At 39.8% G+C, this 15,293-nt stretch overlaps 1 protein-coding gene across 4 annotated transcripts in view; it reads right to left on the reverse strand.

The window, feature by feature from the left end:
• Positions 1 to 358: 358 nt before the first annotated feature.
• Positions 359 to 15,293, reverse strand: part of ptbp3 (polypyrimidine tract binding protein 3) — a 92,215-nt gene continuing 77,280 nt past the window's right edge. For all 4 annotated transcript variants that reach the window (XM_078214067.1, XM_078214065.1, XM_078214069.1 and 1 more), the window contains 5 exons: positions 12,694 to 12,727; positions 12,281 to 12,373; positions 11,338 to 11,554; positions 9,278 to 9,355; positions 359 to 3,201 (listed from right to left, as the gene is read on the reverse strand). In XM_078214067.1, the coding sequence (XP_078070193.1) occupies positions 3,069 to 3,201; positions 9,278 to 9,355; positions 11,338 to 11,554; positions 12,281 to 12,373; positions 12,694 to 12,727 (555 nt within the window). In that variant the 3' untranslated portion in view covers positions 359 to 3,068. The remainder of the gene's footprint in view (positions 3,202 to 9,277; positions 9,356 to 11,337; positions 11,555 to 12,280; positions 12,374 to 12,693; positions 12,728 to 15,293) is intronic.

Consider the following 15,293-nt stretch of genomic DNA (forward strand, 5'->3'; position numbering starts at 1 on the left):
CCGGCTGCAAAACAAATTCAATTTAGCCGGCAAAGGGAGTGGGACAGACAGGAGCTAGTGGCTACCCAGATAAATAATGTACCAACTCCTCACAGGTAACTGAAATGCACCCTACACAGTGCATGTCATCTCCCACCTGTCTCTACCCAACCCCGAGCGGCAGTTTGGAAATCTCTGATCTAGTATTAAGAAAAAAATAAAGAGCAAGTTAAAAGTGCTAGACAAAGAGGCAGGAAGATCAAGAGGTGTCATGGCATTTATTGAAAGCATGCTACAATTAGAGGAAAGATTATCAAGGCCATACAAGCAAGTACACACATTGAAAGAAATGGAACACTGTATACAGAGACATGCAATAGACAATTAGAAAATATTTTTTTAATATTTCATCATCTCTGCATTAAAAACAAATCATCTTAACAGAAATGGAATCCATTTTGTTTCTTCCACATTGACACAAACTGCTTTACAAATGAAACCTGGTACTGTTGCTTATCAAAATATACAAGACAATCAATGTTTTCATATAAAAACCAGTTTGTACTTCTTCTTGTTCCCAAAAAACCTCAGATTAAAAAAAAGTTGTTACAAATATTTACAGCATTTTCATTGTCAGCTGAACATTCTTACAAACTCAAAAAAGCAGGAATTTTAAGAACAGACCAAGTACATGAATGAACAGGGAGGAAAGCACTACACACCTGCCAACACTTCAATGCTAGAAGGGTAAGATTTAAGAAAAGCAGCTTGAAAGAGAGGTTTAGGGATTCCACGCAAATGTTGCAACCCTCGCCTGAACTGCACAGGTGGGAGCATCCCAGCTACAATGCATATCTCAAGCCTAGTTATACTGCATCTCCAATGTCACCATCACCCCACTGACTGAAGGCAAATGAAGTGCCTAACTGGCATCAGCTCAGAAAGTACACCATTACATACCAGTTGGGGTGTTTCTCCATTGTTGGTGCTGTACCAACATCAGTCCAGTTTTTAAATTCAAAAAGCAAATAAATTCAGGTATCCCACAATGTCAATCAATTTAAGTCAGCTGACTTTTCCTCTTCAGTCACAAGTATTAGCAATTAGAAGCTGGTTTGACTATATTTGCCTGCGAATGGAAGAGCTCTGTCTTAACCTGTTCAGCAGACAGAATAAACAGCTTGTTAGATCATTGCTGAGAATGCTACACCACAGTGATTGGTGTTACAAAACAAGAGGTATTACACACTAATGTTTTAGGCTTTATACTTGTGGAATGGTAAATGAAAACACAATTGCAACTTTGGGAGAGTTCTGGCTCAGGGCACCACAAACTATGAGGAATTACTGTGCGATTCCTAACAACTGTTTTAAGATGCTTCTTTTATGACGTGAACCTCTGGTTCCATGCTCAGCATGCGGGAGTTGACAGATCCAATTCAATGTAAATTAGTGACCTTAAGGTATTTTCTCCTCAAGCTAGGTGCAATCAAAATGAAGCGCCCCATAACGAAAACAAAAAATTGTTCTTCTATTACTCACAATCTCCCTCCTTTTATACTTGAAACTACATTCATAATAGTTTTCTATTTTAGGCCTAAATATAGTAAAAGGAAAAGATCAAATTGGAGGGAAGAGAAAAAAATGATTAAGACTATTGAAGGCACATAAACTTTGGTCCTGTTTTGGTTTTTCTCTGAAACCCTGAAATAAAAGCTCATGTTTTCTCTACCTTATCATTCACTAATATTTAATCCTTATAGTTTCTGTCAAGTGTCTTGGAATTCCACCTGAATGGTATTAAAGAGTCTTGTATTTAATAAATCAGTACAGTTCTAACCATGGTTTAGTTGCAGCTTCGCAAAGTCTGTGCAGCTCTGAAGTATTTTCAGAATGGATGGAAGAGTTAAGGACATGTTTTCTAGACTGGCAGTTAGTCCAGTGAGCGTTCAATAAAACAAGAAAGGCAAACATAAAATGCTAGATATTTAGCTAGGGAGTCTAATGAAACAAAAGGGAAAATCCCAGAGGACTTTCAAAAGTATCTGCAATGAAACATTCAAAAGCCTAAATTTCCTCAAAACAACAGCCAATAATAACAATTAAACATTTGTAAAATTAACAGGTAAGTTCACACTACAGATCCAAATAAATGAAATATTTAAGATAACATATAACAAACTCTTAGCACACAGATTGGATATTTAAATCATTTAGAACCTTGCAGATATTCAAAGGAAAATCAACCTCGGGCATTGCAGTTTTGAATTGGTTATCATATTTAAAATTCAATCAGAGCCGCAGCACAGGCTTTTATACAGCATTTCTGCAGCTTTTGGATGGTACAGAGAGAATGCAGATCTGCACTGCGCCCGAGGAGAGGAAGGAAGTTTGCACTTTCATTCCTGTCTGTGTACTAATTGGTAATATAAATCAAATCAGTTAGCAACTGTTGCAATGCTGAAAAATACACAAAAGTAAATTTACCTAAATCTACTAGGAGAAAGACTCCCTTTGAAAGAACCCACAATACATGTACTGATGAAACCTCAGGAAAAGCCTCTAATCTATCGGATTATAAGCACGTAATAAGGCACATAATTAACAAGTACACAGTAAATATGAAACTGATAATTTCTTTCAGATTATATTTTAGTGGCATGAAAACCCATGATGTTTAATTCTTCCTCCCCAATATTATCAAAATAATTTGCTTAAAGTGTGTCAAACTTAGATATAGACCTGATTTTTTTCCCTCTCCCCCAAGATTGTAAACTTCTCTTTAAAAAGAAATTTTCACTGAACCAGTTGTTAATAGCAGGTGAATGAAGACCAATTTATAGCTGCGGACTGCTTGCAACAAACCCGCACCTTTCAAAAATTAGACAAAGAAAATTGGTATCGATTGAAGTTTAAACCGATGGATAAACAAAAAGAAGGATCCCATCATCACTGTTGTGTTCCACTTAAAACATCATTACTCTAAGCATCTCTTGCAGGCATAGTTGGTCATTGGTACTTCAGTCTCTGTCTGAATGCTAGTTTACCACATTGTGTGGTCCCAGTCTATAGGGAAAACAGGAGAGGAATTAAATCGTAGATTTAGAAAAGGAAACTCTGAGATGGTGGTTTTCTCCAAGGTCATGATTGTGAAGATCAATGAGAGCCTGGATGGCTTCTTCAAGACTGTCTAACTGGATAAGAGCCATCTTACGGTCCTTCCTGCAATGCAAAGAACAAAACGGGTTTTAAAACAATTTAACTGCTAGAGATTGTTTTTAAAAATGAGGACAATGGAATAAAAACTAAAACTGGCCGGAATGGACAGGACAAAGTGCTACTGACCATTCCCTGGTCAGGGTTTGCAGACACTTGACTTGTTCATAACCTCTGCTAATGTTGTTCACCAATCGCTAAGAGCAGCAATGCCCATAACAATTTTCAGCCATGCAAAAATTAGAAACATTCCACACAGGGAACTACTGCTGCAAAATGCTTGTAGCCTATGAATCAGTAACTCATCAATCCACCGACAGAATGAATCATAGAGCCATTGAATGGTTACAGCATAGGATGCTTTTCCTTCTGTCATGTCCGTGCTGGCCTTCTGAAGGAGCCATTCATCCAATGCCACTCCCCTTTTTCCCACAGCTCTGCAAATTTTTCCCACATCAATGATTCAATTCCTTCTTCAAAGCCTCAAATGACCCTGCCTGGAAAATCAAATCCACAAGCACCACACAATCACTGAGTCAGAGAATGAGACAGTTTGAAAGTGGATACTAGACTCATTTTGGACACGATTACTTGACAGAAAATTCAATTTAGTACAAAACATCACACAAATGGAAAGTATGTTTTAATCCACAATTCCTACTCGCTTTAAATTATACTTTATTTCTGGAAATAAATATACATTTTTTAAAAATGCAATGCCACTCATTCTCTCTCCCTTCCATCAAGGCAATACAGTTTATACGGATTGTCTGAAAATCATCTGATTGTAGCTCACAATAGAACGCAGTGTGTTCTTAACACTCAGAACATTGCTACTCTAAGATTACTCACTTTTGACATTCCCATTAATCTTCCCTGTTCCACCATACAAGGAGGCCAACTGTGGTCTGCACCTTTGGCTTCTCTTTCTGCAGAGGCAGCACCTAGATCCTATTAGCATGAGATAATGTTGAAGACCAAATGGATTACCTCTGGATGGAGGCTACTGCTCACGATTAAAACATCTTTTGTTGTACTGCAATCACAAGTACAGGACTGATAATCACACAGCCTTGACATGTCAAATCAGCATGACCTCAGTAGAGTGCAGAGCAGCAAAGTTCTCAGATGCTTATTGTTGCAGTGGATCCCAAGGTTTTATTCAGCAATCCACACCTTCACTGCTGGGTTTTTCATTTGTTCTGTCTAATCATTATACCAAGAATTGGACAGGTAGTGGGAAGTGATCCCACACTTGTGTACAACTGAACTACCTCAAAATCGGCCCTCATTCCATCAGAAGGGCATTGGTCAAGGTTGTTAAGTGAACTGCAACTGGAGAGCTGGCAGCACAGTTCAGTGTTGCAATCACTACTCAAGGAGACCTTGTCTATCTAGGAGTAATATCTAGACAGAGAATATGTACTGAATCAATGCAATTCAAACAAACTCGGCTTCAAACTTTTTCTGGTATGGGACACATGATTTTTCTGAAATTAGGTAAGAGCATCCTTACTGCAAACCAGATTAATGAACTCATCCCACTAATAACCAAAAGGGGCAACAATGTACATTAGACTGATTTCCATGATATAACTTGACAACATAAAGTTCTAGGGCCTCAACTACTTACAATTCAGATCAATGACTTGGATGAAGGAACCAAATGCATGGTTGCCAAATTTGCTGATGACACAAAGGTAGGAAAGTAAGTTGTGAAGTGAACATAAAGAGTCGGCAAAGTGACAGATAGGTTAACTGAATAGGCATGAAATTGGGAGATGGAGTATAATGTGGGAAATGTGAACTTGATCATTTTTGTCAGGAAGAATAGAAAAGCAGCACATTATTTAAAAGGAGAGTGATTACAGAACTCCATGTTATGGATGGATCTGAGTGTTCTAGCATCTGATATTAACAAGTGTTTAGGGAGGCAAATGGAATGTTGTAGTTTATTGCAAGGAATACAAAAACAGGAATGTATTATTACAGTGATACAGGGCTTTGGTGAAGCCACATCTAGAGTTGTGCACAATTTTGGTCTCCTTATTTAATTAAGGATATGAATGCATTAAAAGCACTTCAGATATCTGGGTAGCAGTGGGGGAGGGGGCGGTAATCTTACAAGGTTGGGCAGGCTACTTTGTACCCACTGGAGTTTAGAAGATTGAGAGATGATCTTATTGAAACGTACAAGATTCTGAGGGAGTTTTGGCAGGGTGCATGCTAAAGGATATTTTCCCTATGTTCCTCCCAGAGGAATTAGCATAGGGGTCAGTTTAAAAATAAGACATCTCCCATGCAAGGTGGGGATAAGGAAGAATTATTCCATCAGAGGGTGAGTGTTTTTGGAATACTCTTACGCAAGGCGTGGTGGAGGCAGAGCCAATGAATATTTTTAAACCAGAGGGAGATCGATTCCTGACTCAGTGGTTAAAGGTTATCGAGGGTAGGCAGAATGTGGAGTGGAAGCCACAATCAAATCAGCCATGATCTTACTGAATTTGTATGTCTGTGATCAAAGAGTACTTTATAACCATTTTTACAAAGCATTGACAGAGGGGAGATGAATATTCAATGGACATTTTTTAGGGGTGGGTCTAAAAGAACAGTCTGTTAACACTCGTGTTGAGATAATCTGCAATTGCAGCAAATTAGTACTTATGATCACGCCATCCATGTACTTGCTCTTGTATTTCAGCAAGTTGCACGATCAGAATTCAACTGTAAACTAAAAACCAATGCTCTATGAAAGTCTCTATTATATAATATTCCATACTTGAGCTTAGGAACAAGTTTAGAACATAGAACATTACAGGCCCTTCGGCCCTCGATGTTGCGCCGACCAGTGGAACCAATCTAAAGCCCCTCTAATCTACACTATTCCAATATCATCCATATGTTTATCCAATAACCATTTGAATGCTCTTGATGTTGACGAGTCCACTACTGCTGCAGGCAGGGCATTCCACGCCCTTACTACTCTGAGTGAAGAACCTACCTCTAACATCTGTCCTATATCTCTCACCCCTCAATTTAAAGCTATGTCCCCTCGTGCTAGCCAACACCATCCGAGGAAAAAGGCTCTCACTGTCCACCCTATCTAATCCTCTGATCATCTTGTATGCCTCTATTAAGTCACCTCTTAACCTTCTTCTCACTAACGAAAACATCCTCAAGCCCCTCAGCCTTTCCTCATACGATTTTCCCACCATACCAGATAACATCCTGGTAAATCTCCTCTGCACCCTTTCCAACACTTCCACATCTTTCCTATAATACGGCGACCAGAACTGTACGCAATACTCCAAATGCGGCCACACCAGAGTTTTGTATAGTTGCAGCATGACCTCCTGGCTCCGAAACTCAATCCCTCTACCAATAAAAGCTAACACACCGTACGCCTTCTTAACAACCCTATCAACCTGGGTGCCAACTTTCAGGGATCTATGCACATGGACACCCAGATCCCTCTGTTCATCCACACTACCAAGTATCTTACCATTAGCCCAGTACTCTGTATTCCTGTTACTCCTTCCAAAGTGAATCACCTCACACTTTTCCGCATTAAACTCCATTTGCCACCTCTCAGCCCAGCTCTGCAGCTTATCTATGTCCCTCTGTAACCTGCCACTTCCCTCCGCACTGTCTACAACTCCACCGACTTTAGTGTCATCCGCAAATTTACTAATCCATCCTTCCACGCCCTCATCCAGGTCATTAATTAAAATGACAAACAGCAGTGGCCCCAAAACAGATCCTTGCGGTACACCACTAGTAACTGAACTCCAGGATGAATATTTCCCATCAACCACCACCCTCTGTTTTCTTACAGCTAGCCAATTCCTGATCCAAACCACCAGATCACCCTCAATCTCATGTGTCCGTATTTTCTGCAAAAGCTTACCGTGGGGAACCTTATCAAACGCTTTGCTGAAATCCATATACACCACATCAACCGCTTTACCCTCATCCGCCTCTTTGGTCATCTTCTCAAAGAACTCATTAAGGTTTGTGAGGCACGACCTACCCTTCACAAAACCGTGCTGACTATCCCTAATCAAATTATTCCTTTCTAGGTGATTATAAATCCTATCTCTTATAATCCTTTCCAATACTTTGCCCACAACAGAAGTAAGGCTCACTGGTCTATAATTACCAGGGTTGTCCCTACTCTCCTTGAACAAGGGGACAACATTTGCTATCCTCCAGTCTTCTGGCACTGTTCCTGTAGACAATGACGACACAAAGATCAAAGCCAAAGGCTCTGCAATCTCCTCTCTAGCCTCCCAAGAATCCTAGGATAAATCCCACTCGGCCCAGGGGACTTATCTATTTTTACCCTTTCCAGAATTGCTAACACCTCCTCCTTATGAACATCAATCCCATCCAGTCCAACAGCCTGCATCTCAGTACTCCCCTCGACAACACTGTCCCTCTCCAGTGTGAATACTGACGAAAAATATTCATTTAGTGCCTCTCCCATCTCTTCAGACTCCACGCACAACTTCCCACTACTGTCCTTGACTGGCCCTAATCTTACCCTAGTCATTCTTTTACTCCTGACATACCTATAGAAAGCTTTAGGGTTTTCCTTGATCCTACCTGCCAAAGACTTCTCATGTCCCCTCCTGGCTCTTCTTAACTCTTTCTTTAGGTCCTTCCTGGCTAACTTGTAACTCTCAAGTGCCCTAACTGAGCCTTCACGTCTCATCTTTACATAAGTCTCCTTCTTCCTCTTCACAAGAGATTCAACCTCCTTAGTAAACCACGGTTCCCTCACATGTCTGCCTCCTCCCTGCCTGACAGGTACATATTTATCAAGGACGTGTAGTAGCTGTTCCTTGAACAGGTTCCACATTACAATTGTGCCCATCCCCTGCAGTTTCCTTCCCCAACCTATGCCAGCTAAATCTCGCCTAATCGCATCATAATTTCCTTTCCCCCAGCTATAACTCTTGCCCTTTGGTATATACCTATCCTTTTCCATTGCCAAGGTAAACGTAATCGAATTGTGGTCACTGTCACCAAAGTGCTCACTTACCTCCAAATCTAACACCTGGCCTGGTTCATTACCCAGTACCAAATCCAATGTGGCCTCGCCTCTTGTTGGTCTATCTACATACTGCGTTAGGAAGCCTTCCTGCACACATTAGACAAGAACCGACCCCTCTAAAGTACTCGAACTATAGCTTTTCCAGTCAATATTTGTAAAGTTAAAGTCCCCCAGTACAACTACCCTGTTACTTTCGCTCCTATCCAGAATCATCTTTGCAATCTTTTCCTCTACATCTCTGGAACTTTTCGGAGGCCTATAGAAAACTCCCAACAGGGTGACCTCTCCTTTCCTGTTCCTAACCTCAGCCCAAACTACCTCAGTAGACGAGTCCTCATCAAATGTCCAGCCCTGTGTCTTATTAAATTGAGGCCAATTTGCATCTCAACTTTCTTTACATATCATTGCTTCATAATCTCTTGAAAAGCTTACCTAACAAAAGTTTTAGACTGACTGTGCCTCTGATTCAAGATATTAAGCAAACATTCAATTACACCATGCATTCTTGCCAAAATGTCTTTTTCCTTACCCTAATGTGTTATATGGTCAGGAGATTTTTGCCGTTTTATCGAACAGTTTTCAATTCAACATTTGGGACACTTAAAAATCACAGAAGACGCATGGATCAATAAAGAAAATTAAAATGCTACATTTGGTGCCGACATCACACCCGATCATCAATGCAAAAGTGCCAATCACACGGTGCCTCACATTTACAAGCTGATGCACTGCTCCCAGACAGATATTATAGGTTTATAGTTTGATACAACGTAGATCATTTTGTCCATTCAGGAGCATCCTTAAGGGCACAGTGAAGTTTAGCAGCAAAACACGTACAGCATCATAACACTAGTATTATGTAATAAATATAGGACTGATACTTGGAGCAGCAAAATTACTCCTCAGTATGAAAAGGCAGATATCAACAACAACAACAATCAACTGTTGAGACTTCTGCAACAATGTTAACCCAGCATTATGTGAGATGAAACAGTTGCTGGAGATATAAAGCAAAAGTGGACTTACAGGAAAAACTTGAAGCCTTTCACGGAGCATCCAGTACTTTCAAACAGATTCCTCAAATCATCTTCTGTGATTGAAGGTCTAAAAAGAGGCCAGAACAGTTCTTTACAAACAACACAAAGCCGACAATTCATAATCATTTTTAATCTATAACAGATCAAACTTCAACTACAATACTCTAGAAATTATGGATATCATGGAGAGGAACATAAAAACAGTGGTCTTTCACTCAACAAGGGAATTACAATCGGGGCTCAGTTACACAGCATTATGCTAGTGTTACTGTATTAACCACCTAAATTCTTCAGATTTTACATGCTGACTGTAAATGGATGATATTGGAATAGTGTAGATTAGAGGGGCTTTAGATTGGTACCACTGGTCGGCGCAACATCGAGGGCCGAAGGGCCTGTACAGCGCTGTAATGTTCTATGTTCTATGTAAAAGAAATTATACTTTCGACTTCAACTACTTTGAGACACAATACTATAATTTGCACTGAGAGAAATGCACACAACAGTTTTTAATGGAGGAATGGAAGTTGTTAGCAAAGCAACACCCAGCTCACCCTCAAACCATTAAATAAACTGAGCACAGTAACAATGATTATGCTATTGGGCTAGTAGTCCGGAGGCCTGGACTAATCAAGAGTTCAAACTTCAGCACAGCAACTGGGGGATTTCATTCAGTTAAATTTGAGAATTAAAAGCTAGTCAGTAATGGTGACTAGGTAATGACTGGGTTGCTTTAAAAACCGATATGGTCCTTTAGCAAAGGAAATCTGTCCTCCTTAATTGGTCCATGTGATTCCTGATCTGCAATAACCTGGTTGATTCTGGCTGGAGAAAAAGTGTTCTCCAAAATGGCCTAGCAAGCTGCTTTGTTGTGCAAAACCACTGGGACCAAGTGTAAGAATAAAACCAGATGGACAACCGGGCATTCATCTAGGCACTGAACTCAAAACTTGAAAGTGTCACAGTCCTCTTTGTTCATACTTAGGAGCCTCTGAAAATTGGGAGTGTTTCCCCACAGACTAGTCAAGCAACAGCTGACAGTCACACTAACAGAATCATACTTTTCAGTCAACATCCCAGACTCATCCATAACCACCCCTGGTACAGTGGTATACAGTCAGGAGGCAGTGGCACTGGAAGCCCTTAATATTAGTTGTAAACTGCATGAAGTCTCATGACATGGAATCAAACATGGACGAGGAAATTTCCTCCCGATTACCACCCACCACCAGCTGAAAAATTAGTGTTCCTTCACATTGAACACCACTTGGAAAACGTACCAAGGGTAGCAAGAACACAATGTATTCTGGCTGGGTGGCATCAATGTCCATTATCAGCAATGGCTCAGAAGCACTACCGAATCCTGAGGGACATACCTGCTAGGTAATAAAAAAGGAACATCTATTTGATCTCTAACTCACCCATCTACCTGTTGCAGACACACCTGAACATGACAGCATGCGTAGGGACTGACCACCACATAGTCCTTGTGGAGACAAAGACCTGTCTTCACACAGAGCACACCCTCCATTGCCTTGTGTGGCACTATGAGCTATGTGGGATAGGTTCAGAACATATCCAGTCGTTTCAACCGTGGCATCCATAAGCTGCTGTGGGCCATCAACAGTAGCAGAACTGTATTTCAAAACTACCTGTAACCTCATGGTACAGCATATCCTCTGTTCGACCATTACCACCCAGCCAATAGACCAACCCTGGCTCAATGAGCCAGGTGCAGTACTTAAAGTTGAGATGCCATACAGTACATGACTCCATGCATATTGAACAGGACATCACTTCCACTGGGCAAAACTGCACCTCAAGTCAGGCTGTTTAGACACAACCTGACCGCTAGTTAATATAAAAAAAGTAATGATATTTTTTCACCTGCATAAAAAAACTTTGCAAAAGACAGCATAAATTTCTTAAATTGACAACTACACAATGTATTGTTAGATGCAGATTTATTTCTCAATTAGATTATTAAAAAATGGTTCTGGCTGCCTTCCAGTCCTTGATGAGAACTCCCATTTTCCTGAAGTTACTCACGGAATGTTGGAGAGATGCAGGGTAGACGACGGAGGGAAAATATTTTGGAAGTTCTTTGACCCAGGTTTCTTGAAGCGATGGAGTGGCGAGCTGCTGTAGTCCTTGGTTAGACCCTGATCCTCCTGGCCTTCCCGAGGAAGCTGAACCATTTGATGTTTTGACAAAGTCACGCGCAATACCCGGCCATATACCTTCTGCCCATTAAGATGGCTCATGGCTGAGGAGAAAAGAACATTTGTGCTTGTAAGTCGACTTGCAGAAAATTCAAGGATTCTCAAATTGTCTCAGTTCTCAAGCCAAGAATAAGTGGTCTGTTCCTATGCATCAAATATTTCAATCAACTTGAAAATTCATGCCCCTCTTAATGCAATGGATTTTGTAATAAATTTACCAGAATTTTGTTTGTATATTAATCTGTATTTTGATTTTCTAGTTACAGCCTAAAGTGGAAGGAAAGAATGGAGCTTGCACTCATCTTGTACCTTTTGCCTTAGAAAAGTCAGCTACTCCGACCTCAAATTTCAGGTTCAACACTGTGCTCCTACATTAACTACTCAAAATGTAAAGAATGACTTGCATACTGCATATGATAGAGAGTAAAAACATGGCTGATTTGATCCAGAGTAGCAATCAAGCTGCTACAATTACTCTTGCAGCTCCTTGGTTAGAGAAAAGGACATTGGCAAAGGCTAACATTCTCAAATGTTATCTACTGTTTCAAGCAAAGATTTGAAAAACTTCAACTGTGATGTATATAAGCCATACAGCCTCCCAATGTCAACAATCACCCAACAGCAGCTACTTGAGGGAATCCAGATGTTTTGTAGTGGTGGTGGGGTTCTAGTGAGCAGCAATACCCCAATTAGGGAGAAGGAAAATAGGCAAGCAACTCAAATTGTGAACTACTTGAAAGGACATTGATGAATTAGTTTATGAACCTTACCCAACTGAGCTTGGTTTGCATCTGCCATCTGTATTAAGGCATTTTCTTTTTTATTGAACAAGATCTTCACACGATGTACATCACCATAAACTCCTTCAGGATGATCAAACAAAAATAAAAAAGTTTCAATTTCACTGAAATACGAGACATAGTTCAAGTGATAATTTAAAACAAAGCAGAGTATAGACAGGACAGGATCAGAGCAGGAAGAAAGGAAAATAATTTTCAATCACTAAAAAAAGACATGTGCACACATTAACAAATGCTACACTGCAGAAATAAAATTTCATGCATTTTAATATTTAACATAAAATTAATTGATAGCATAGATGTGAGATCCTGTTGAATGAAGCACAAACTTAAATGCAAACAAAAAAATTCATTGTAAAATAGCAGTGGAAATGACAACATACCAAAGAGGATGAACAGCCAGTGAGGTGAAACCTTCTGTAGTAGGGGGAAACAAAACAAGTCAGCACAAGATGGACCGGAGACAAACATCATCAAATCGCCCGCATCGAAGTGTTTCAGCATTACAGTTGAAGGCCAGTTTGATCCATCGAGCATTCGATTTGATCACAAAAAAAAAAGTATAGAAGGTTCAAATGCAGATTTGTTGTTTTGGGGACGTTTGTTGGTATGGCAAATTTTGGAAAAATGATGGAATTAGTGAAGCAGACAATGAGGAAAAAAGAAGAAATATTATAAAGTCAGTAAAATATGTGCTCAGAATGAGTTTTGCCAAAAAAAAGGCATCTTACCCTATCCCTTATTTTTATTCCTCCACAGCCCACTGGCAGCTCAATGGATGCAATCAACAATTTTTCTGAGTCAAATCACTGACATGATGCAAAAATGACTCAACCCCATGACTGCTCTGTTTTCACCCTATACACAAACAAAATTTACCATCTAGCAAAAATCTATGGGCAGACATGAGAATATGCCTCTTGCATTTAAGTTCCATTCAGAAAGATTTCTGCTAACTTAAACAAATGGTAGCATACTTTTGAAGGCTAGAAGAATGACAATGAGCCTTTATTTGGCAGAAGGATTATGCTTGGATATGGAGACAAATCTATATAAAATAGAAATGGGAAAAGTTCACTACTTCTCTCAATACCTGCCACACAAAGCATGTTTGGCAGAAATGTTTCAAGTCCCAAAGCTTAATAAAGTTATTCTAGCATGAAGATAAAGACATGTTAATTGCAGTTGCTTTCCTCTGTAGTATTAAAAATCATTCTCAATTTCAGCGTAATGAAAATCAGACATTTAATCAAAAATAATTGTTGACCACAATAGCTTGGCTGAACTATTAAGTCATGTGCAAAAAATTGTCAAGATTTTTAATGCACACAATGTATATTATGGACATATTACATGAAATCAATTTCCTTTAAACTATTAAACTGCATAATATGTGCTAATGGCATTCAATTTGAGCACTAAACAGGACAAAGCAGCCCTCGATTGGTACCTCATCCACAAACATTGACGCCCTCCACCACCGACGCACAGTGGCAGCAGTGTGTATCATCTACAAGATGCACTGCAGGAACTCACCAAGGCTCCTTAGACAGCACCTTCCAAACCCACGACCGCTACCGTCTAGAAGGACAAGGGCAGCAGATACATGGGAACACCACGACCTGAAGGTTCCCCGCCAAGCCACTCACCATCCTGACTTGGAAATATATTGGCATTCCTTCACTGTCGCTGGGTCAATATCCTGGAACTCCCTTCCTAACAGGGCCGTGGGTGTTCCTACACCACATGGACTGCTGCGGTTCAAGGTGGCAACTCACCCCACCATCTTCTCAAAGGCAATGAGGGATGGACAATAAATACTGGCCTAGCCAACAATGCCCACATCCCATGAATGAATTTTAAAAACTGAGTGCTGCAGAAATATCTAATGCATGGATTATAACAAATAATTGTTATATAAATATACAATTGCTTCATTGATAGTATGGCTTCATTGAAGTTGAAAGTTAGAAAAATATTAACACCATAGTATAGTAAATCTTTGATTTTATAAACTCTTAAGGGCCAACTAAATACACAGTTGATGCTTTAAGTATAGGACCTCCTTTCCTAATGTTTGAGCTCTTTTCTAAACTAAATGCATGTTCTGGCAACAGCTACGATAAAGAGAAGTTTGTAGTAACAATTGTTAATTGCAATCAGACTTGACAGTAATACAAAACACACTATAATGAAATAAAAATTGTATATAGCATGGATGTAACATACATTAAAAAGCCAAAGACAGAAAATATCACGAAATATGAAAATACACAAGGACAATGACAAGAGTGCAATGAAAGGGATGAATCACAGCTGCCCAGTTGTTTAAGGAGAAATCATGAATTTTCAGTTAGGGATGGGGTAGTTATTTATTACAGAATCTCAAAGTTCACTATTAAACTCTTCACCCAAGTTTCCTTTTTTGTTAAAAACGATTTAGATTCAATAAGTGGGGGGAAAGACGTGATTTAATTTGTTACAAATCCACTATTGTAAGCATTTTGCCTCGTCTACAATCACTGTATAAGTTCCCCCACCAGCAAGAGGATCCAAGGAAAAGACCCATTTTTAGGAGGCAATAAATGCTTCTATTTGACTGGCACTCAGGCATCACATTCACACGCTAAAACTTTCATTACACAGTTGCTAGTGCCTTGTCACTCTGTAGTGCTTTAAGATGTTGGTCTGATTTCATAGAATCCTGACAGTGCAGAAGGAGGCCATTTGGCCCATCAAGTCCGTACTGACTTTGATATACGATTTAAATTCTAAGATGATAAGAAATAGCAGCAGCCATTCAGCCCTCCTAAGCCTGCTCTGCCATTCAATATAATCATGACAGATTACTCCACTTTCCTGTCTGACTCCCTTAGCCTGCCTTGAAGATCAAAAATCTGCCTAACTCAGCCTTGAATATATTCAATAACTAAGCTTTCACTGCTGGCTGGGAAGAGAATTCCAAGACTAATAATCCTCAGAG

The sequence above is a fragment of the Mustelus asterias genome, chromosome 6 (assembly GCF_964213995.1).
Source record: "Mustelus asterias chromosome 6, sMusAst1.hap1.1, whole genome shotgun sequence".
In the NCBI taxonomy this organism is placed as follows: Eukaryota; Metazoa; Chordata; class Chondrichthyes; order Carcharhiniformes; family Triakidae; genus Mustelus; species Mustelus asterias.